Source organism: Meriones unguiculatus, chromosome 1 (assembly GCF_030254825.1).
Source record: "Meriones unguiculatus strain TT.TT164.6M chromosome 1, Bangor_MerUng_6.1, whole genome shotgun sequence".
NCBI lineage: Eukaryota > Metazoa > Chordata > Mammalia > Rodentia > Muridae > Meriones > Meriones unguiculatus.
Genome location: NC_083349.1, coordinates 24,709,839 through 24,732,653, shown reverse-complemented (window position 1 = coordinate 24,732,653; position 22,815 = coordinate 24,709,839). Strand labels below are relative to the sequence as shown.

Here is a 22,815-nt window from a genome sequence, read left to right as displayed (position 1 = left end):
CCCCTTGCCTTGCGTCTGTCACTTTAAGAACGACGAGGCCATCCTGTTCGACTACTCAGGCCTGATCAGCGTCCTTCTCGGCGCCGCCTGCGCCCTGACCCGGAAGCAGAGGAGGCCCAACCCCAGCGACCGCCATGACTTACGGGCGAGCCCTGAGAAGCGGCCCGAGCTGGGGGTGTGACCCGGTACCGCAAACTGGAAGTAGCCGTGAGGGGGCTCCGGCCCCTCCCCCGCCTCCTGCAACGCGTTAGAAAAGCTTTGCGCCAATCATTAAGCCGCTGCCCGATAACGACGCGTCCGGGCGTGCGCATGCGCCCTAATCGCTTCCTTTTTTTTTTTTTTTTGGACTCTGTAGCATTTGACTGCGCGCACGCCTAAGACACCTCTGGATCCCGTCCCTTCGCTACTGCTCTGCGCTTGCGCACTTTTGCCACCAGGTTTTTCCTTTTCCGGGTCCCAATAGGTTCTAACGGGCGCATGCGCCAGTGCAGGCTGGCAGCTCGCGGCTCCTTCTTCCGGCCTCCCCTTTGCGCCGGCACCGGTAGAAGCGGGGCGAACGCCGACCCCCAAGCGAGTGACCTGCGACCCCGGAAGTGGACCTCAGGGTCCCAAGGCTTTCCCGGTCCGGAGCCAAGGGACCTATCACCGGCACTCGGAGAGCACCCATTCCACGCCCACCTCTGGATGCCGCCGACGGGTGCCCAGCCCGTGCCCTGCGCCTGCCTTCAGGCTCGGCCCCTTAGAACTGTTCCGGGCCTCCGGAGGGGTCCCAGGCCCGGCCTCTGATGCAGTCCCATCCTTGTGTCCCGGCCTGATCCGGCTGCCTGCCTGGGCCGGCCCCGCCCCCTGCCCGTGCCCTCGCCCCACCAATCCCCTCCCCCGCTGGGGGAGGCCATGGCGTGAGATCGAAGTCGGACCCCGGGACCCTCGGGCGCCAAGCGGGGCATGGGCCGGGGGCCGCCCCCATGAGGGTCCCGGGAGGAGGGCGTGCGCAGCAGCGGCTGGGCCATGGGGTCTCAGGTGTTGCAGATCCTGCGCCAGGGGGTGTGGGCCTCGCTCACTGGCGGTTGGTTCTTCGATCCGCACCAGAGCACCTTCTCCAACTGCTTCCACCTCTATGTCTGGATCTTCTTGCTCGTCTTTCCCTTCTTGCTGTACATGGTGAGAAGCTGCCACCGCCTGGGACCACTGGGAGAGGGAGGGCAGCCAGGCAGGGCTGAGCATTGTAGAGTTTGGATGCGTGTAGAGGGAAGACCAAGCCTTTTCTACACGGGGTGACCTTGAGTACCCGTTTGGTTTGTTTCTTCGGTTAAATAGGGGACTGCTCCTAATGGGGGTCTTTGTACCACTGCACAAAGTTTTGTGAGCTGATGACTCCTAGTCATGACAGTGGTAGCGGGGACACCCTCAGGGGAGCAAGGCTTTTGTGAGAAAGGACCCAACTTAACTGTCATCTCCAGGTCCTGCCCCCCAGCTTGATGGTGGCTGGAGTGTACTGCCTGGTAGTAGCTGTCATCTTCGCCACCATCAAGACTGTGAACTATCGCCTGCACGCCATGTTCGACCAAGGCGAGATCGTGGAGAAGCGCAACTCCACCCTGGGGGAGCAGGAAGAGGAGGCTGGCCAGGGGGACAGCAGCCTCCCCAGGTGAGTAGGGCACTGGTTGTTGTTTGTTGTTGTTTCTCTGTGCTTATGCCTGTGCCCTGGAAGATAGAGAAGGCTGAGGGAACCTCGGCCCCAAGCACTTCCTGAAGTCAGTCTTAGAGCTGTAAAAAAGGGAAGGATCCACAGGGATGGTGAGAAACAGTAAAGATAGGAAGGAGATTAGCCGAGAGCTTCTGCTGAACTGTTGTTTCTGTTTCAGGGACCCAGGCGTGGAGATGACAGTGTTCCGGAAAGTCAGCTCCACACCCCCTGTACGCTGCAGTTCCCAGCATTCTGTGTTTGGCTTCAACCAGGTTTCGGTGAGTATGCCCAGCCTTGGGCTTCTCACTGCTGTCCTGGGAAGGGCCGTGTCGTGGACCTGTTCCAGACCTGTTCCAGACCTGCCTCTCGCTCTGTTTAGTTGTGTTCTCTCCTCTGCTTTGCCAGGAATTGCTGCCCCGGATGGAGGATTCTGGGCCCCTCAGAGGTAGGTTGCTGCTGTTCTGGGCTAGGAGGTAGTAGTGTGGTGTAAGAGGATGCTGGAAGAGGACCCCAGGGTTCTTGTGACAGCTCTGGTGCTGTGGTTGCAGACATCAAGGAGCTGGTACGGGAGCAGGGCAGCAACAATGTGATTGTGACCTCTGCCGACCGAGAGATGCTGAAGCTCAGCTCTCAGGAGAAACTGAGTGAGTCGCAGGGTTCCGGCAGGAAGACCAGATGGCTTGTGATAACATCCCCCAAGTCTGGTCACGTTGTTGTACTCCTGGATGGGATCGCCTTGGTGTTCCTCTCCTGGCCATACCCTGGGGTTGGGGGTGGGGAATAGATATCTTGAGATCCCCTTCTCTCATCTCATCTTCCTTTCTTCTAACAGTTGGAGACCTTCCCCAGACACCCCCAGGGGTTGTCCCAGACCCCTCTCTCCCCAGTACGGATTCTTCCGAGCGTTCTCCCCTGGCTGGAGATGGTGTGCCCTGGGGTGGGAGCAGTGTGGCTGATACTCCCATGAGCCCCTTACTGAAAGGGAGCCTCAGCCAGGAGCTAAGCAAGAGCTTCCTGACCCTGACCCGGCCTGACCGGGCCCTAGTGAGGACCAGTAGTCGACGGGAACAGTGTCGGGGAACTGGAGGCTACCAGCCCCTGGACCGGAGGGGCTCAGGTGACCCCACACCCCAGAAAGCTGGCTCTTCAGATTCTTGCTTCAGTGGCACTGACAGGGAGACCCTGAGCAGCTTCAAGAGTGAGAAGACCAACTCTACGCACCTGGATAGCCCCCCTGGTGGACATGCCCCTGAGGGCAGCGACACAGACCCTCCATCGGAGGCTGAGCTGCCTGCCTCCCCAGATGCTGGGGTTCCCTCGGATGATACACTTCGTTCCTTTGACACAGTCATTGGAGCAGGGACGCCACCCGGCCAAGCTGAGCCGCTCCTGGTTGTGCGGCCCAAGGACTTGGCCCTGCTTCGGCCTAACAAACGGCGGCCCCCCTTGCGCGGAAACTCCCCACCTGGTCGTGCCCCAAGACGGCCCTTGCTAGAGGGTTCTGGCTTTTTTGAAGATGAAGACAGCAGCGAAGGTAGTGAGCTGAGTCCAGCGTCCAGCCTCCGGTCTCAGCGCCGTTATAGTACCGACAGCTCCTCGTGCACTTCTTGCTACTCCCCTGAGAGCTCCCAGGGAGCAGCAGGGGGTCCTCGGAAGCGGCGGGCCCCTCATGGGGCTGAAGAAGGAACTGCTGTGCCCCCTAAGCGGCCCTATGGGACTCAGCGGACACCCAGTACTGCCAGTGCCAAAACTCACGCACGTGTGCTGAGCATGGACGGGGCAGGGGGTGATGTCTTGCGGGCTCCCCTGGCTGGCTCCAAGGCCGAGCTGGAGGCCCAGCCAGGGGTGGAGCTGGCTGCTGGTGAGCCTGTTGTGCTGCCTGCCGAAGCCCATAGGGGACCTGCTGCCAACCAGCCTGGCTGGCGGGGGGAGCTGCAGGAGGAAGGTGCTGTGGGGGGAGGTGAGTGTCGGCCCCAGGGATGAGGCTGGGGGAGGGGGCCTGGGAGGTTTGGGTAAAGGGCAGGCTGCAGGAGACGTAGTCAGCGGCAGTTTAGCCTCCGTCTGCGAAGGCAGATGGACATGCACTCAGTGGTTAAAAACTGTGGGCCTTACCTCTGGGTCGGCAGGCCCAGCACCTGAGCTTCTGTTCCGCAAGGACATCGTCTGCCCACCAGTGGGGTAGGGCAGATTATTGTCATACTTCTTTCCAGATGAGGAACCTGAGGCACAAGTGGTATAGATCCCCTGGCAGGGCTCCGAGGACCAAGATGGCTGTATTAAGTCTAACCTTTCCTTCCGCTCTGGAGTTCCTGTCCCAGTGCCTTCCCTTCCAGCCTGGTCACTTACGCCTTCGGCTTCTTTCCGGACAGCTCCTGAGGAAACAGGTCAGCGGGAATGCACAAGCAATGTGAGGCGAGCTCAAGCCATCCGGAGACGACACAATGCAGGCAGCAACCCTACCCCTCCAGCCTCCGTCATGGGCTCACCACCTAGGTGAGCATCCCCTCTGGCTGCAGGGCAGAGGGCCAGCTAGCTCTTCCCGGTGCTAACGTAGGCTTGCCCTGTCCAGCAGCCTGCAGGAGACTCAGCGGGGCCGGGCTGCTTCCCACTCCCGGGCACTCACTCTGCCCTCCGCTCTGCACTTTGCCTCTTCTCTGCTGCTTACCCGAGCTGGCCCCAACGTGCATGAAGCCAGCAACTTCGACGACACCTCTGAGGGCGCTGTGCACTATTTCTACGATGAGAGCGGTGAGCCCTTCCCAGGCAGCCTGGCACCCCCTCCATACTTCCCACAGGCGTCTGTGGCTACCTATCCAGCCAGCGGCACTGTTGGTGGATGATTGCTCTGTTGGCTGTGTGGCAAGTGCTTTACCCGCGCTGCCTGATGTCATCCTTGCAGTGTCTCTAAGGTGTGGGTGTCATCATCCCTGCCCTGCTAGTGAGGAAACCAAGGCACACCTCAAGCCACAGGCTGAGGTAGAGCAGAGCCGTGCCCCAGGCAGGCTGGCCATTGGGCCCAGGCTTCTGATTGTTAGGCCCCTTCCCATCTGATTCTTGGTCCCTAGGGGCTGGGCTGTCGTGGCGGGGGACATACTGCAGGGCTCCTTCTTGTTTGTTGGCCCTGCTGCCCAGGGAGACCGGTCTTTGACAGTGCTGCTGTACCTCTGTCCCAGGTGTGCGGCGGTCATATACCTTTGGCCTAGCTGGAGGCGGCTACGAGAACCCTGTGGGGCAGCCAGGGGAGCAGGCAGCCAATGGAGCCTGGTGAGTCTCCAGGCTGGGCTTCCTGTGGGCCTGCCGGGCTGCACTGCCTGAACGTAGTGCCCTCTGCTGTGGTGGGGCAGCACAGGGCTGGGAGGGGAAGACCGAAAGGAGACGGGGATATTCCGTCATGCTAGGCTTTTAGGAAGCATAGTACTGGCTTCCTGAGGAGGAGGGCAGGGAAGCGCAGCCTCTGAGCGGAGTCCAGGGCCTGCAAAACAGACAGTTCTGCTGTCTGCCTGCTCTTGACTCCTCTGCTCCTGACCCTTGGGCATCCCAGCCATGGAGCAGGTAGCCCTACCTGTCGGGCCTTAGCTCCCACTCCCGTCTCACCAAGATCCAGGGTTTGTGCTTGGCCTTCCCCCTCATTGCTGCTGTCCCCACAGGGACCGTCACTCGCATTCCTCCAGCTTCCACTCAGCTGATGTGCCCGAAGCCACAGGAGGCCTGAACCTGCTGCAGCCGAGGCCAGTGGTTCTTCAGGGCATGCAGGTGCGCAGGGTGCCCCTGGAAATCCCAGAGGTGAGGAGCAGCTTTGAAAGGGTTGTGCGGAGGGAAGGGGACAAGGTGCACGTAAGCAGATGGCTAAGGCTGGCCTGCCTGGCTACCACAGGAGGGATAGATGACCCTGAGGAGGAGCTTGGGGATGCCACTGTCTCTGTCTTTAATGGCTTGGTGGAGGTTGCACAGACTTGGAGCTGAATGCTTCTGAGGTCATATATTTACTCTGTAAATGTGTCTGGTGTGCACCTCTCTGATCCCAGAGCGGCAGCAGCTAGCAAGATAATGGGTGTTTCACAGCGGTACCTGCAGAAGTGGCAGTTCGGTTTGTCCTGTGGCTGGCCGTTTACGGGTGTGATTGCCCGAGGCATTATCTGTTAACACAGCTTGTCGAACATGGTTATTGATGGTGGCCTTCTTTACTCCGAATAGATTATCACTTCTGCAATCATTCCAGTATGCAAAACATGGCCCCAGCTCTTATCCCAGCTCTCCCGGAGCTAAGATTGGGATACTACATGAGGCAGGAGCTGAAGGCCAGCCCTGGCAACATAGTGGGATCTGGCCTCTACTAAAATACTGTACACATACCCAGACCTCAAAACAAAACCACCACCCCAAACGCTCAGAGTCCAGAGGATGGCCCTGAAATAGGTCTAACCCAAAATAACTAACACTTTAGATCACAGATGGACCTCGAACACTTATAGAATCCACCATGGGCTAGTTTGTATGTATGTGTTTATGTGTGAGAAAATAGGGATTGAACGCTAGGCAGGTGCACTCTGTCACCAGAATGCACCTTATCATGAGACAAACTAAGTTTTCTTAGGCAGGCACTAACCTCACTCTGTCTGCCTTGAATTTGGGATCCTCCTGTCCCAAACTCCTAAGAACATGCTGCCAGGCCTGGCCACCCTTTCCTGACTCATTTGCTTTCTGTAACCGTTATGAGGGATTGACAGTATTGCTGCCCATCTAACAGTGATTTACAGGGCAGAGTTGTGTATCTTTGGGCTCTTCATTGTACCTTGCAGGTGTTGTATGTAAACATGTATGTGTGCACATGTGTGTGCGTGTCCGTGTGTGCATGTATGTATATGCCTGTGTGTACATACAGGCATGTCACAGTATGCTTGTGGAGGAGGCGTTTCTCTTTTTCCATTGTGCAGTCCAGATACTGAACTCAGGCTGTCAGGCTGTGTGACAGGTGCTTTTACCCTCTGAGCCATCTCTACAACCATGCTTGTTGAATGAGGGTGCACCCAGTCTAAAGAAGCAAAGGACTTTTCTCATTTTCTCAGGGACACGCAGGCCTAGTCTGCCCTCACAGCCAGCTGTTCTGTGCTCCTCAGTGTTGTCACAGGGGTGGCTCCATCATGGAGGAGATACCATTTGTAGCAGGTCCTGAGGGGCAAAGTAGATGTCGCTGACGATTCTGCCTGGGTGGGGAAGGTGGATGTAAGATCTGGGGACTCTGGCACTGGCGGCCTGTAGCAATAATCCACCTGTGTCCTAGGAACCTAGAGCTTGGAGCAAGCCCTTGGGGAGTCAGGGCGGGCCATAGGGCCACTAGACGGGGCCTTGGTGGATTGTAGCACATGCTCCATTGTCAGATTAGTGTGTTGGGAGAGGGGTGATGTTAGGTCATGGGGGTGGCGGGGCTGATGGCCGCGGCTGTGGGGACTGCAGTTTGACCTGCTGGACCAGGACTCCCTGCACGAATCCCAGGAGCAGACCTTGATGGAGGAAGCACCACCCCGGGCTCAGCACAGCTACAAGTACTGGTTTCTTCCCGGCCGTTGGACCTCTGTGCGCTATGAGCGGCTGGCCCTGTTGGCCCTGTTGGACCGGTGAGCACCTACAATTATTGCTTCCCAATCCCCAGAAATTGCTGGCACTCTGGTCGTCCAGACTTGTGGACATCTAGACTGAGGTCATGCCCTTGGAGATCCTGAGTGCCTTTTGAAAAAGGGTATCATAGACCAGGCTGGGTTAAGATTTGCTGTGTAGCTGAGGCTAGCCTTGACTCCTGGTCATCTGGTTTCCACCTCTCAGGTGCTGAGGTTACAGGTGTGCACAGGTGTGCACAGGTTTCTGTTTGTTGTTTTTGAGACAAAGTCTCATTTGTATCCTAGACTGGCCTGAAATTCACTCTGTAATTCGGGGTGGTCTAGATTTCCAGTAATCCTCCTGCCTCAACTTTGAAAGTTCTAGATCTAGAAGTGTGAACCAACTCCTTGCTGCAATGGGTTTCTTTAGGCTGCAGTGGGGTACAGAGGGGTGGGCTGGAGTGTTACCCTCCTCTCCAAGTCTTTCTTGAAACGAGCGATTCCTTACTGCTCTCCCATTCCAGAATCACAGTTTTCTTTCCTTCCATTCCATTTGCTGTAACCTAAATACACCCATAAACTTGGTCGTCTCAAATCCTTTCCCATTTTCCAGAGAGGATACAGAGGCCAGAGAGTCAGATTTAAAGAAGCCAAATGACTTTTGTTTACCATCAAGGGCTTGGGCCTACATCCCGCGTGCTGGTTCCCTCCTCTGACTGGGGGCTGGTCGGGAACTGCCCATGTCCACAGGATGGCACCCCTCAGTGTGCACATTGTAACTCATGTCAGCATGGGCAGGAAATGCCAGGACTCACAGTGCCTTGAACTCTTGGTGTCTTGATGGCCAAAGATTGGGGCTCAGGGCAGCAACAAGATGGTCTTTCAGAGCAAATGCAGCCTGCTCTCTTCCCTGTGAGGTCAGAGGTCCGGTTCAGCTTTTCAGAGGCCCAGAGGTGGGTCTTTAGGGCAGAGTCCTGTTCCCCAACTCTCCTTAGAAACAGTGGGAAGCCGAGCCCTGACTCACGTGGCTTTGTAGGACGCGGGGGATAATGGAGAACATTTTCGGCGTTGGATTGAGCAGCCTGGTTGCCTTCCTGGGATACCTGTTGCTGCTCAAGGGCTTCTTCACTGACATCTGGGTCTTCCAGTTCTGCCTGGTCATCGCCTCCTGTCAGTACTCCTTGCTCAAGGTCAGGCCTGGCTCCCCAAATCCACAACTTTCCTGGGCAATCCAATTTTCCTTGTTCCAGGTGTGAGGGGAAGTATAGATAATCGGATTAAAGTCCTCTGTAGCCAGCTACCCATGTGATAAGTATAGACACTGAGGCTCAGGACAGTACAGGGTCCTGCCTTGGTCACTTGCTGCTGCCCAGTGCTGGAGCTGGGCGGGTCTCGGTGCTCTCGCTCCTCTGTGGGCACCAGTTCTTGTTGCCAACATATCTCCATCTCTTCCAGAGCGTGCAGCCTGATGCAGCATCTCCCATGCATGTGAGTACCGTGGGGCGGTGTTCCGGCCGGAAGGCCCTGGGAGGGTCTAAGACCAAATGTGAGGCCATGGTGGGCGAGGGCCAGAGTTCCCTCACCACCCGCTTTGCTCCCACGTTCCCCAGTTTTCCAGCTTGGATGTGGCCAAGCCTGGAGCATGTCGAATGTGTGCACATGCCAGCAGGGTGGTCCATGGGGAAGGCCCCGTTCCTCACTGGCCCATTCCCTAGGGCCACAACTGGGTGATTGCATACAGCCGGCCCGTCTACTTCTGCATCTGCTGTCTACTCATCTGGATGTTGGACGCCCTGGGTACTGCTCAGCCCTTCCCACCTGTCTCTCTCTACGGCCTCACGCTCTTCTCTGCTTCTTTCTTCTTCTGCGCCCGAGACGTGGCCACTGGTGAGGCAGGGTAGTATTAACCCAAGGGAGTGAGTGTGGAGGGTGAGCCCAGGGGAGGCTGGCAGGCTAATGGTCCTTCCCTCCCCTCCCGGGCAGTGTTCACCTTGTGCTTCCCATTCGTCTTCCTGCTGGGCCTCCTGCCCCAGGTCAACACCTGCCTCATGTACCTCCTGGAGCAGATAGATATGCACGGCTTTGGGGGCACAGGTACGGTGCTCACAGGTATGGTGGCAGGGGACAGTGGGGGCCAGGTAGGCCCACCCACAGGTTGCGTCTACAGCGCTGCTTCTTAGAGAGCCTTTCCTGTATCTGTAGTCTGGCTTCAAGGGCCCTGTCCTGCCTGTCCTTCTCTTTCCTCTCCCTTCCCCAGGCCAGTGGTTTCATCCCAGAACACTCAATGCCCGGAAGGCCGTGTGGAGGAGGGTGGTGTCCTGGGAGGTGTTCTTGTGGGGACTGAGGAGCAGTGGGACAAGTTGAGATGGTGACACCCGTAGGTCAGAGCTGGGCTTTACCTACTTTTTCCTGCTCACAGCTGCCACCAGCCCGCTCACGGCGGTCTTCAGCCTCACCCGAAGCCTGCTGGCTGCTGCCCTGCTTTATGGCTTCTGCCTTGGGGCCATCAAGGTAGGGGTGCCTACAGGAACTAGGCATGCTGAGCCCCATGGGGTTGTTGGAACAGGGCTGTGAATTGGGTTCAGCAGTGGCTTTCACATGGGACACCCCTTGTTTCTCCAGCATTTCTCCTCACCACCCCTGACCAGCGTGAGTTCTTTGTTGTAGACACCTTGGCCGGAGCAGCACGTCCCTGTCCTCTTCTCAGTCTTCTGTGGCCTCCTGGTGGCCCTGTCCTACCATCTGAGCCGGCAGAGCAGTGACCCCACTGTGCTCTGGTGGGTGGTGTGCCTGTCTGTATGCACACACGTGTGCTCTCTGAGAATGTGTGTGCCTGGAACTTGGGCAGTCAGTGCATGTTTCTGGGACCATCTGTGTGGGGAAGGGGGCTTTAGTGCTGGCCTTGGCCCCTGAACTCTTCTTCCCACCAGGTCTCTAGTGCGGAGTAAGCTTTTCCCTGAGCTGGAGGAGCGGAGCCTAGAGACAGCCCGTGCAGAGCCCCCAGACCCACTGCCAGAGAAGATGCGTCAGTCAGTGGTAAGGAGCGGGAACTGATGAGGGTGGGGGAGCACCGGATTCTGGTGGGTCCAAGCCTGGGAAGGCCACGTGACCACGCAGCAGGCAGCCAAGCTGTTTCTCCTGGCCCTGCAGCGTGAAGTCCTGCACTCCGACCTGGTGATGTGTGTGGTGATTGCAGTGCTCACCTTTGCCATCAGCGCCAGCACCGTCTTCATTGCCCTGAAGGTTTGTGAGGTGTAGTTCATCCCTCCGCACCCACTGGGCCGGAGGACCCTCTGTAGCCTGCACCTAGCCTGCTGGGCTGAGCCCCAGGCTGAACTGAGCCTCTGGCCTGTCCCTTCTGCAGTCTGTGCTGGGCTTCGTGTTGTATGCAGTGGCGGGAGCTGTGGGCTTCTTCACACACTACTTGCTGCCGCAGCTCCGCAAACAGCTGCCCTGGTTCTGCCTCTCCCAGCCTGTGCTGAAGCCACTGGAATACAGCCAGTATGAAGTGCGAGGTGAGTAGCACCTGCTCATGGCTTCCCCGCTGCCTGCAGCGGCAGATTCAGGGTGGAGCACATCCTAATGAGTGGTGTGCTGTCATGGATAAGGGTGTCAGCAGAGAGCACGCTGCCCGTCCTGCCCCCTGCCCTCATGGTGCCTCCTCCGTTTACTGCCCTGGCAGTCTCTGCTGTATTCATACCCTGTGCACTGCCCTTGTCTGACCTGCTGTCTCTAATGGAAGAGGAATCCAACATGTTTAAAAAGGTTTTTATGACCTGAATTGCCACCAGTGGGTGAGAGCCAGCTAGTGCTTGTTGCTAGCAATATTAAAAAAATAATAATAATAAAAATAAAAAAATCTTTCAGGCAATATTTAAAAATATTCTCCTGTAGACACCTTTAATTCCAGCACTCGGGAGGCAAAGGCAAGTGGATCTCTGAGTTTAAGACCAGCCTGGTCTACAGAGTGAGTTCCAGGCCTTTCAGAGTTACATTGTGAGATCCCATCTCAGAACAAACGAAAAGTTCTTCTAGCCTCTTTTTTGTTTGTTTGTAGACCAGGCTGGCCTCAAACTCGAAGAGCTCTGTCTGCCTCTGCCTCCCTGAGTGCTGGGATTAAAGACATGTGCCACCTCATCCGGCCCTCCAGCCTCTATTTAAACGTGTTGGTTGGTGGGGTTAGAGAGATGGCTCAGCAGTTAGAGCACTGGCTGCTCTTTCGGAGGACCTGGGTTCAATTCGCAAACCCAGGTGTTGTCTCACAGTCTGCTGTAATTCCAGTTTCAGGAGCTCTGATGGCCTCTTCTGCCCTCCACAGGCACTGCGCACACATGGTGCACAGACATTCAAGCAGGCAAAATCCCCATACACATAAGTTTCTAGGACTCCTGATTGGTGACGGAGAGATCTCATTGCGTACCGCTTGTTCTGTGAACAGACTGCACACACGTGGAGTCAGGAGGACCTCCGGGAGCCGTCTCTTCCCACCACGTGCTCCTGGGAGCCGCACTCCCAGGCTGCTGGCTGAGCTATTTTGCCACCCCTTGTGTTCCTTTTTAAACAACTTTTAAAAGTGATTTTTTATTTTTGAGATTATATCATTTTTCCCTTTTCCCCTGCCTCCTTCCAGCTCCTCCCGTGCCCATCCTCTTGCCCGTCTCTCTCAAATTCATAGCCCCTTTTTCTTTAATTGTTACACATATAGCCTGCTCATTCCTTGTAATGTTGCTTGTATGTAGCCCTTATTTTCCTCAAACAAAGGGAACTTTTACTCCCTGGGCCAGGATCCCTGTCTGTCTTCCTCTCATTAGCTTAACTTGAGAGCTTGCTCCTCAGAAGGGCCTGCGGCTTAGGGTCATCCTGACCCCCTCAGCCTATTCTGCGTGACCTTTGCCTAACTCTGGTGGGTGTGTTAAGAGGTTTTTTTCCAGCTTTGTTTCCACAGACAGCCAAAACAGTAACCTCCTGGCCCCCATCCCCGACCCCAAGCCTGTGACTTGCTGAGTGCCTGTGGAGCCCCTGCCCTGCTGGGCTCTTCATTCTCATTTGGCCTGCCAGCAGTATTTCTTCCTCCCTAGCCTGAGTCTCCAGGAACCCAGGACAGTACAGCAGGCTGGCCTACCTTCCTGGGTGCTTCCTGGCCCTGTGGTGCCTAGTCCTCTGGGCTCCAGAGAGATGCCATATGGAGGGTCAGGTATGAGCTGACAACCCTGCCTTCCCATTGCAGGCGCTGCCCAGGTGATGTGGTTTGAGAAGCTCTATGCTGGCCTGCAGTGTGTTGAGAAGTACCTCATCTACCCTGCTGTGGTTCTCAACGCTCTCACTGTGGACGCCCACACAGTCGTCAGCCACCCAGACAAATTCTGCCTCTAGTGAGGACCGCTCACTCCCCTCTCCGCCATTCTCCTACATCCTCATTTGATTCCCACTGAGGAAGGGGTAGTGCCCAAGACTGGCAGCAAGCCAAAGTAGGATCCCAGCTCTTAACGAGCTATCGGTTGAAGCAGATGTGTCCCTGTTCGCCTCCTTCAGAGGTTCTGAACCTAAGCGTCACTGGCCCCCACACAAGGGCTGTTGTATTAAACAGCAGGTAGTTAGGGTTGCATTCAGACCCGTTGGTGAGAGGTGTGTGTCTGTGCCCGCTCCTCCCTGAGGCCGCCATGTCTGAATGCCTGCCCCACCCACAGCTGCCGGGCATTGCTGATGACTGTGGCGGGGCTGAAGCTGCTACGCTCAGCCTTCTGTTGCCCACCCCAGCAGTACCTGACCTTGGCCTTCACCGTCCTGCTCTTCCACTTTGACTACCCGAGGCTCTCGCAGGGCTTTCTGCTCGACTACTTCCTTATGTCCCTGCTCTGCAGCAAGGTGAGCTGGTGGCTTTGACTCAGACCCCAGGCTGACCAACAGACCAAACAGACCTGTTCTGTCAGAGCAGGAAAGAACAGCCCTGCAGCCCTGTTACCTTCTATCCTGTATGGATTTAACTATGGGCCTTTGCAGTGGCCTGGGGAAGAGATTCCTCCACTTCTCCCTGCAGAGAATGGGTTTGCAGCTTTTTGGGGGAGCTTATGTCAGGCCCTCCTGGGAACTGGTGTCCAGTCTTATCTTACAACCACTTTTCTCAGGATCAGCCATATCAAGGCCTGACTTTGTCCCTCGGATGCTATAAAGCCCCTTAGTTCCAGCCCTCTACCAGCCAGTGTGCTGGGGCCAGGTTCAGAGCCAAGAGTGTGTACCCTGGAGTCTGGGTGGCTAGCTGCTAGCTGGCTAGCTTCTCTTAGGCTGTGGGGTCCCCTCATCGACCTGAAGGCCTACCACCTACCGTGGCACTGGGACCCACATTGGCCTCTAAAGGGCTTTTTTCATATTTGACTTGTTTGCTGGCAAGTTTTCATACTAGGTACCTTTCTGCTTTATTTATTTACTTATTTATTTATTTACTAGAATTTGAGTCCAGAGCCTTGGTTGTACTGGGCAAGCATTTCACCATTAGCTGGTTCATCAGCCCTCTTGTGACTTCCTATTTTGAGACAGTCTTACTAAGTTATGTAGGCTCACCTGAACTTACTCTACAGCCCAGGCTGCCTTGAAACTTGTGATCCTCTTCAATGGCTGGAATTATTAGACACCTGGCCCTCCAGGCTTGCCTTAGGCCTTCTGAGGGCAAGGCCTGGGGTCATCTCTTGAAATTCTCAGTAATGATTGGGCAACATGACCTGAGAAAGTCACTTACCTTCTCTCCCTTTATGTGAACTGGACCTTTCCCATCTGTGAACTGGGGAGAGCAGTAGGAAGCTCCCACTGTCATCATGGGGATTAACTAGCTAACAACAGTTAGAAGTTCCCATGATGTCTTAGGGTTTCCATTGCTGTGAAGAGACACCATGATGAAGGCAACTCTTATAAAGGCCAACATTTAATTGGGCCTGGCTTACAGTTTTAAGAGGTTTAGTCCATTATCATCATGGCAGGAAGCATGGCACCATGCAGGCAGACATGGTGCTGGAGGAGCCAAGAGTTCTACATCTTGATCCACAGGCAGCAGCAGGAGACTGTATGTCACATAGCTTAGCTTGAACATAGCTTGAACATATATGACCTCAAAGCCCGCCTCCAGTGAGATACTTCCTCCAACAAGGCCACACCTCCTAATATGGGCCAAGCATTCAAACACATGAGTCTATGGGGACCACACCTTTTCAAACCACCCCACGTGGCTTTAGGTGTTGCAAGCCTGGTCTAGAAAGAAAGGGATGGGAGTGGCCTTGCAGTTGACCGCGTGGGGCTGGTGTCTGTGTCTGGAGCTTGTCAGATCTTAGTACCGTGTGTGACCGTGTGTGTGTTTTATCACCTCCACCCTGATGACCCCTGCAGCTATGGGACCTGCTGTACAAGCTGCGTTTTGTGCTGACCTACATCGCACCCTGGCAGATCACCTGGGGCTCAGCCTTCCATGCCTTTGCCCAGCCCTTCGCTGTACCACGTATCCAGCTTCTAGCTATCTCTCTGTGGGTGGGATGTGGTGGAGAGCAGCAGCTTTGGGTTGCAGAGGGGGAGAGGGGGGCAGAAGGTCCCATGTGTCCGTCACCTCCTTGACTTGTGCCCAGACTCAGCCATGCTGTTCCTCCAGGCCCTGCTCTCAGGGCTCTTCTCCACACCACTCAACCCTCTGCTGGGCAGTGCTGTCTTCATCATGTCCTATGCGAGGCCCCTCAAGTTCTGGGAGAGGGACTACAAGTAAGTCTCATGAGAGATTGGAGCTGGTGACCAGCAGGGAAGTGAGGCCTTGGAGTCCTGGCCAGACATCAAGGGTGTGAGTGCTTGGCTTTGGTGGGGACACTTGAGGTAGTGAGTCTGGTAAAGGCCGAACGCGCAGCAGGCGGAGGCCTCATGGAGGCAGTCTGGCCTCTGTGAGAACGCACTCTCCAGGTTTCTCCCTCCTAAGTGAGTCTCTTCATGTCCATGAGATTTAGCTTCCTTATCTGTCAGCTGCTGTGGGCCTCTCAAGTCTCACAGCTCAGGGATGTGGGTTCAGAGACCACCAGGGTGGAGCCTGGGCAGAGGATGTGCTGACGGGCTGCCTGGCCCTGGCTGAAACGTTGATGCTCTCTCTGAACAGCACTAAACGTGTGGATCATTCCAACACCCGCCTAGTGACACAGCTGGACCGGAACCCAGGTGGGTAGCTGCTTGTCCAGGAGCTTACAGGCAGGGTGTCCACCGGAGTGTGCCCTCTTTACTTGACACCTTGCCCGTTTATGTTTTGGGTCCCAGGCGCTGATGACAACAACCTCAACTCCATCTTCTATGAGCACTTGACACGCTCGCTGCAGCACACCCTGTGTGGGGACCTGGTGCTGGGCCGCTGGGGCAACTATGGCCCTGGTGACTGCTTTGTCCTGGCCTCTGACTACCTCAACGCGCTGGTGCACCTCATTGAGGTTGGCAATGGCCTCATCACCTTCCAGCTGCGTGGCCTTGAGTTCCGGGGTGAGCCACAGGACCAAGCTGGGGCGGGTAGTAGAGGCCAGAGTGGGCAGGGCCTAGGTTGGGATACAGCATTTAGTATTGTGCTGAGACTGGATTCTAGTTCAGCTCTGACTGCTTGCTGATTGCAGGCAAGGTTAGGTTCTCCCTCCCTAAGCCTGAGTTTCCTAGCCTGGCCACTCTGTCTCCAGTGACATTCACACATGCACACACCACCTTTGACCTCATAGGGAGTCCAAGGATCACTGCTGAAAACTGAGGCCCTGATGCCAGCTTCCAGCCTGCTCTGGGTCTTAACTGGGCCACTGACAAGCACCCTGCTAGCACTGTGGGTAGCTGGCTCCTTGTTTGGTGCTAGTTTGAGACAAGTCCCTTAGGGGCAACGAGGGAGGCTCCAAGCGCATGAGCACCACGACCTTGAGAAAGTCACTTCTTTACAAGTTTCAGTCTTTGCCTCAATAAATGGGGAACTGGACCCGTTTCTCTCTGACACCCTCTGGCAATGGGAATGATGAGGAGAAAGGGTCTCATGTCAATCCATTCAGTAGCCTTTACTCAGTGTCTTAGGGTAGAAGCTGAGTGGCAGTGGGCCTAGTGCCGTTTTGGGTACTTGCTGAGGCAAGTAGGGATTATCCTAGTGGCTCTGACTGGGCAACCATGTCCCACAGGCACATACTGCCAGCAGCGTGAGGTGGAGGCCATCACTGAAGGTGTGGAGGAAGATGAGGGATGCTGCTGCTGTGAGCCTGGCCACCTTCCCCGGGTCCTGTCCTTCAATGCTGCCTTTGGGCAGCGCTGGCTGGCCTGGGAGGTAACAGCCAGCAAGTATGTGCTGGAAGGCTACAGCATTAGTGACAACAACGCTGCCTCCATGCTGCAGGTGTTTGACCTCCGCAAGATCCTCATCACTTACTATGTCAAGGTATGGGGGAAGGGTGCTGGGGTGCTGGTACTGCCTGTTGTTTGGAATGTTGGGAGGCTGTTTGGTCAAGGGAAACAGGACTCAGTTTAAGTTCCTCACAGTGCTACATCGGACAGTAGGCCATAGAGGCCTTGGTGCCCAGGTGCCTGGAGTAGGTGCTCCCTCTTGCCATTCCAGGCAAGAGTGTCTCAGGCCCTGAGTGTGGCGTGTGGGTGGGCAGCGCAATCATGGATCCCCTCCCAGGCTGCTGGGTCCACCAGCAAGTGCAGTTGGCTGAGGTATGTCTTCAGGACCACCAGCCCATGGCCAGGAGTGTGGTAGAATGCATGCCTACTATGCCTGAGATTCTAGATTCAACTCACAGTACCAAAACAAAACCCACCAGCCTTGCCCACCTTCACAGTGGTGGTACTTGCTGACTGTGGCTCTGTGGGGAAGCACAGGAGCCAGGCAGTGCTGCAGACTGAGGGTGGTGGGCGCTGCTGGGCACTTGCCTAAGCTGCACAGACTGCCGCACACTCTGCACGGCAGCTGGCTTCTGCTGTAATCCAGGCAATTGGTAGGTGGAGGCAAGAGGTTAGGAATTCAAAGGCAGCCTGGACCATGTGAAGGACTCAGGAAAACGGGGTGGAGGCGGGGGTGGTAGTTGTTTGTACGCTTGCCATACAAACGAACAATAGGACCTGAGCTTAGATCCTGTGAAAGCTGGATGTACTAGCATGACCTCTAACCCCAGAGCTGAGGGGAGGATCTCTGGGGCTGGCTGCCACTTAGTTTAGCCAAATTTGTGAGCTCCAGGTTTAGTGAGAGACCCAACTCACAAATACGGTGGAGAACGAGTGAGGAAGACACCTGATGTCAATTTCTGGTCTCTACATGCACACACAGACACAAACGGTTTGCAGAGGTAAAATGATTGGTTGGGTTTGGCATTAGAATGTGGCAGAGCCAGGCTCTAGGCTCAGGCCTGGCCTCAAACACTAGATTTTCTGCCTTGTCGTCGGGGACTCCAAGTCAGGCCAGAGGGTCTTGAGACTTGTTGAGAGTGGTGAGACACAGTGAGGTGTAGAAGCTCTGGGCAGGAAAGTTCACGGTTTCCAGGCGACCTAGAATGTTGCCTCCCTTGTCCTCGCTCAGTTTACCCCTTGAGAAACACAGGCTTGCAGGCTGGTGGGCTAGAAGGAACAATAAGGTTCTGTGACACTGAGAAGAGGGGCACTGAGTGAGCGTTGTCGTTACTGTTGTGTTGCTGGGAAGAGGCACCATGACCAAGCAGCTTATAAAAGAAAGCATTTAGTTTGGGGCCTTGCTTACAGTTTCAGAGTGCCAATGCAGGGAGCATGTTAAAGGCAGGCATGCAGTAGCTGAGAGCTTAGGTCTTACCCACATGACCAGAGTTCTGAAATCAGAGTCTACCCCAGTGACACACCTCCAACAAGGACACTCTTTTTTTTTTTTTAGATTTTTTTTTAACCTTTATTTTTATTTTTATTTTTTTATTTTATTTTTTCCAAGATAGGGTTTCTCTGTGTTGCCTTGGCTGTCCTGGATTTGCTCTGTAGACCAGGCTGGCCTCAAACTCACAGAGATCCGCCTGATCCAAAAACAATGCTTTTTGGGTTTTCTTAAAGGCTATGGTGGTACCTGGACTTTAGAGATGCTCTCTAGGCAGGAAGTCCATCTGAAAACCATAGCTCATTCATTCATCTCTGTTTTATTCTGTTAGTAAGACAAGTCAGCAGCCAGCCCTTGCCATAATTCTTTCTCACCAACTTCTGCCAAGGCCACCTCAGTGTAGGGAACTGGTGGACCCTCCTCCCTCACGTGCTGCCGTGTAGTCATTGACTCCGTGTGCTCCTCCTGGGCAGCTGTTTGAGCTTTAGCTCTTCCTAGCTTGTACCCTGGCCATTTTGTCCAGGCTCTTAGCTTCCCGGTGTCCCACCATGGTCACCCTGCCGCATTCCCTATTGCTTGGGCACTCTGTCCCACCCTCCTCAGCCTGGGCTTCCCCACCACTTAACCAGGCCTGTCAGCTTCAGCTCAGGATAGTATATGGATATTACAAGGATATTACCTTGCTGTCTGCCAGCTGCTGTTCCAGCTGTCTTGGCTACCTCCCTCCCCAAAGCTGCCCTCCACGTGCTCAGCCCCTTTTAAACATCAACAAGGTCCCATTAAGAACAGCCAGACACTAATCCCAGCACTTGGGAGGCAGGGGCAGGTGGATCTCTGAGTTCAAGGTGAGCCCCAAGGCCACATTGAGAAACCCTGTCTCAAAAAACCAAAAAAAAAAAAAAAAAAGGAGAAGAAAAACACTAGCCAAACACACTGATACAAAGTGTGTGCCTCTGGGTTTTTTCAGAGAAGCTCTTATGTCTGTCAGTAATTTGCCTGAAGGGACCTGTGGCCCAGGTCACGTCGGCTCCCTGGGCTGTAGGCAACACAGTATCTCAGCCTGACCTTTCTGGCCCTGATATGTAGATATTGCACACTGTCTTCACATTCCAGCCCAGTTCTCCCTGTTACCTGTCTGATCCTCTGTTCCCCTTACAGATGGGCTGGGTTCTTGGGTTGGCAAGAAGAGGACAGCAGGCAGATCCTGCTGCCGTGGGCAGGACTGCTCTAGGTGGCATGCTTCCTGCTGGTTCTCACACTTTGTCCAGGAGACCAATCAGTCGCCTGCTTAGCTGTGCTGGAGTGCAGAAGCTGCATTGCGGGAAGCATTGCAGGAAGCATTTCACTTGGGCTGGAGTGCTTTCTCCCCAGTGCTGGGGTTTGGGGTAGAGCGGCACCCCTGACTGCTGCTCCTCCTCTCCCAGAGCATCATCTACTATGTGAGCCGCTCTCCAAAGCTCGAGACCTGGCTGAGCCACGAGGGCATCACGGCTGCCCTACGGCCTGTGCGAGCCCTTGGTTATGCTGACTCAGACCCTACCTTCTCACTGAGTGTTGATGAAGACTATGACCTTCGCCTGTCTGGCCTCTCGCTGCCATCCTTCTGTGCTGTTCACCTTGAGTGGATCCAGTACTGTGCCTCTCGGCGCAGCCAGGTCAGGCTACCCTTCCTTTAGATCCGCCCCACCCCAGACTCTAGGGACTTCCTGGTCACTCCCTTCACACTTGCTGACCCTCACAGTCTGGACCCCAGGCCCACACTGAGCTGTGCTGACTGGGGTCTTTGTGCCGTAGCCCGTGGACCAGGATTGGAACTCACCGTTGGTCACACTATGCTTTGGCCTGTGTGTGCTGGGTCGCAGGGCCCTGGGAACAGCCTCACACAGCATGTCTGCCAGGTGAGTGCTCACAGCCAGCTGGCCTGCTGCTTTCCCTTCTGCCCTTCCCTGAAGAGCTCCACACTTCTGTTGCTGAGTCCCTCTCACATAGACAAGACTCTCAGCACTCCCAGCTTTGCCTGCTCTTCATGGCTCTCTGAGGAGAGACTGGCTTCCTTGGCAAGATGGGGAACAGCCCCTTCTGGCTCTCTCCCTGTTGCTGATATCTTCTCCCCACCCAGCCTGGAGCCCTTCCTCTATGGCCTGCATGCCCTGTTCAAGGGTGACTTTCGAATCACCTCCCCTCGTGATGAGTGGGTCTTTGCTGACATGGACCTGCTTCACCGAGTGGTGGCACCTGGGGTTCGCATGGCCCTCAAGCTCCACCAGGTAGGAGGGGTGTGCCCAGGCAGAGTGAGAGGCAGAAGGAAGACGAAGCCTTTCCCTAGGCCAGCGTCTCCTGACTTCCGACCTCTCCTCCCAACCAGGACCATTTCACATCTCCTGATGAGTATGAGGAGCCAGCAACCCTGTATGATGCCATTGCGGCCAATGAGGAGCGGCTAGTCATCTCCCATGAGGGCGACCCTGCCTGGCGCAGTGCCATCCTTAGCAACACTCCCTCCCTGCTGGCACTGCGCCACGTCATGGACGATGCTTCCGATGAGTACAAGATCATCATGCTCAACCGGCGCCACCTCAGCTTCCGGGTCATCAAGGTGGGGCAGATGGTCTTACCCCAGCCTGAAGCCCAGGACCCTCCTCGGGGTCACCGCCTGACCTTTGGTGTGGCCCCCCCCAGGTAAACCGAGAGTGTGTGCGTGGGCTGTGGGCCGGGCAGCAGCAGGAGCTGGTGTTCCTGCGGAACCGCAACCCTGAGCGCGGCAGCATCCAGAACGCCAAGCAGGCCCTCCGCAACATGATCAACTCCTCCTGCGACCAGCCTCTGGGCTACCCCATCTACGTGTCACCTCTCACCACATCTCTGGCTGGCAGCCACCCCCAGCTGCGGGCGCTGTGGGGTGGCCCTGTCAGCCTAGGTGCCATTGCTCGATGGCTCCTGCGCAGCTGGGAGAGGTGAGCCTTGGCTGCCACCCAGCCTGGGATGCTTCATGAGGGCCTGATGCTCTGGGATTCCAGAGGTGTCGGGGCACAGGGATGAAGCAGCCCGCTCCAAGGTCCCAGAAATGAAATACTGGAGTCAGTGAGCTCGGACTTTGAGAGGTGACCCTCTACCTAGAGAGGCCCCCTTTCCCCTAGAGCTGACTTTAGTGTTTAAAAGACTATAAATAAGCCAGGTGTGGCAGTGTATGCCTGTAATCCAGGACTCAAGGAGGCAGAGGCAGGTGGACCTCTGAGTTCGAGGCCAGCCTGGTCTGCAAAGGGAGTCCAGGACAGCCAAGGGTGCACAGAGAAACCCCATCTTGAAAAATAAAAAATTAAAGAAAGGTTTTGTAAACTAGACAGCAGATTAAGAGATGAGAATCCTGGGGTTTAGACATTACATGACCTATCTTAGGGCTTAGAAGGCCTGTGGCCCTGGGCCCACTTCCAGTTCTGCTATTTCTCCATCAGACTTCATAAGGGCTGTGGCGCTGGCTGCAATAGTGGTGGAAATGTGGATGACTCAGACTGTGGTGGGGGTGGTGGCCTGACCTCCCTCAGCAATAATCCCCCCTTGGCACACCCCACGCCTGAAAACACAGCAGGTGAGTAGACAAAGCTGGGCTGAACCTGTGGGTGAGACTGTTGCCCAGCTGAGGTCTTTGCTCTTATCTGTTTCCTACAGGCGGCAGTGAGCAGCCCCTCCCACCAGGTCCTAGCTGGGGGCCACGGCCTTCCCTCAGTGGCTCTGGAGATGGACGGCCCCCTCCTCTGCTGCAGTGGCCTCCCCCTCGGCTCCCTGGACCACCTCCTGCTTCACCTGCGCCCACTGAGGGTCCCCGGCCATCTAGACCTCCTGGCCCTGGTCTTCTCAGTTCTGAGGGGCCCAGTGGGAAGTGGAGTCTGGGGGGTCGGAAGGGACTAGGAGGACCTGATGGGGAGCCAGCCTCAGGGAGCCCCAAAGGAGGTACCCCCAAATCTCAGGTAAGGGGCCTGTGGGAGGATGAGATCCCAGGAGATTTCCGGTGTGCTTGTCAGCTCATCTGTCTTTCCTTCCACAGGCCCCTCTAGACCTCAGCCTCAGTCCTGATGTCAGCTCTGAGGCCTCACCTGCCAGAACAACCCAGGACATTCCTTGCTTGGACAGCAGTGCCCCTGAGAGTGGCACACCTTCCGGCGCCCCAGGTGACTGGCCTGTCCCTGTTGAGGAACGGGAGAGCCCGGCTGCCCAGCCCTTACTGGAGCATCAGTACTGAACAGCCTGGCCTCTGCTGGACCTCATCCCAGGACTCAGTAACTGAGACTGCTGGATCACAGGACTGGCTGGCTCTGGCGTCCGCACCCTGAACTCTGGCTACTTCAGACAGAGTGTCAGGACTGAGTGAGCCAGGCTCCTCTCCCTGACCCATGGCCCGGGTGCCCGAGTTTGAGGCAGCATCCTCCTAGACAGGCCCTGAGAGCCAAACGCATGGGCTGGTCCCTCTTTGAGCCCATGGCCAGGACTGACTTTGCCCCTGGGCCCACACTGCCTACAAGGCTGGTCTCCTTAGCTTGGACCTGGGACCGGGCATGTGGCAAGGGTGGTTTCATTCGTTCTTTTGTCATTTTCCTTTCCTTTTTTTTTCTGTGCTTCAGAGACACCAAATTAATAACACTATTTTTGATTTTGGTTGGCAGTTTCTTTTATGTGGGACTAGGCGAGGTTGGTAGAGGTGGCTAAGGTAGGGAGAATGAACACGGAAGAGGGTG

The 22,815-nt window shown here is 55.8% G+C and overlaps 1 protein-coding gene across 8 annotated transcripts; it reads left to right on the top strand.

Moving 5' to 3' along the window:
- Window positions 1-444: 444 nt before the first annotated feature.
- Window positions 445-22,735, top strand: Pcnx3 (pecanex 3). 8 transcript variants are annotated; one of them, XM_021638358.2, is made up of 35 exons: window positions 445-1,161; window positions 1,461-1,648; window positions 1,866-1,965; window positions 2,093-2,132; window positions 2,236-2,331; window positions 2,520-3,647; window positions 4,057-4,180; window positions 4,257-4,435; window positions 4,861-4,951; window positions 5,335-5,470; window positions 7,181-7,302; window positions 8,318-8,471; window positions 8,737-8,769; window positions 8,997-9,168; window positions 9,265-9,375; window positions 9,701-9,792; window positions 9,949-10,058; window positions 10,212-10,317; window positions 10,432-10,524; window positions 10,646-10,796; window positions 12,509-12,653; window positions 12,969-13,146; window positions 14,656-14,764; window positions 14,889-15,018; window positions 15,401-15,459; window positions 15,556-15,771; window positions 16,437-16,690; window positions 19,510-19,740; window positions 19,880-19,983; window positions 20,205-20,352; window positions 20,451-20,681; window positions 20,765-21,039; window positions 21,538-21,671; window positions 21,752-22,050; window positions 22,128-22,735. In XM_021638358.2, the coding sequence occupies exons 1-35, from the start codon at window positions 1,009-1,011 to the stop codon at window positions 22,320-22,322; spliced, it is 6,087 nt and encodes a 2,028-aa protein (XP_021494033.1). In that variant the 5' UTR covers window positions 445-1,008; the 3' UTR covers window positions 22,323-22,735. The 8 variants fall into 8 exon arrangements, with proteins under 8 accessions (XP_021494033.1, XP_021494029.1, XP_060240604.1 ...); XM_021638354.2 differs by having other exon boundaries at window positions 7,142-7,302; XM_060384621.1 differs by having other exon boundaries at window positions 2,216-2,331; window positions 4,260-4,435; window positions 7,142-7,302.
- The last annotated feature ends 80 nt before the right edge of the window (window positions 22,736-22,815 follow it).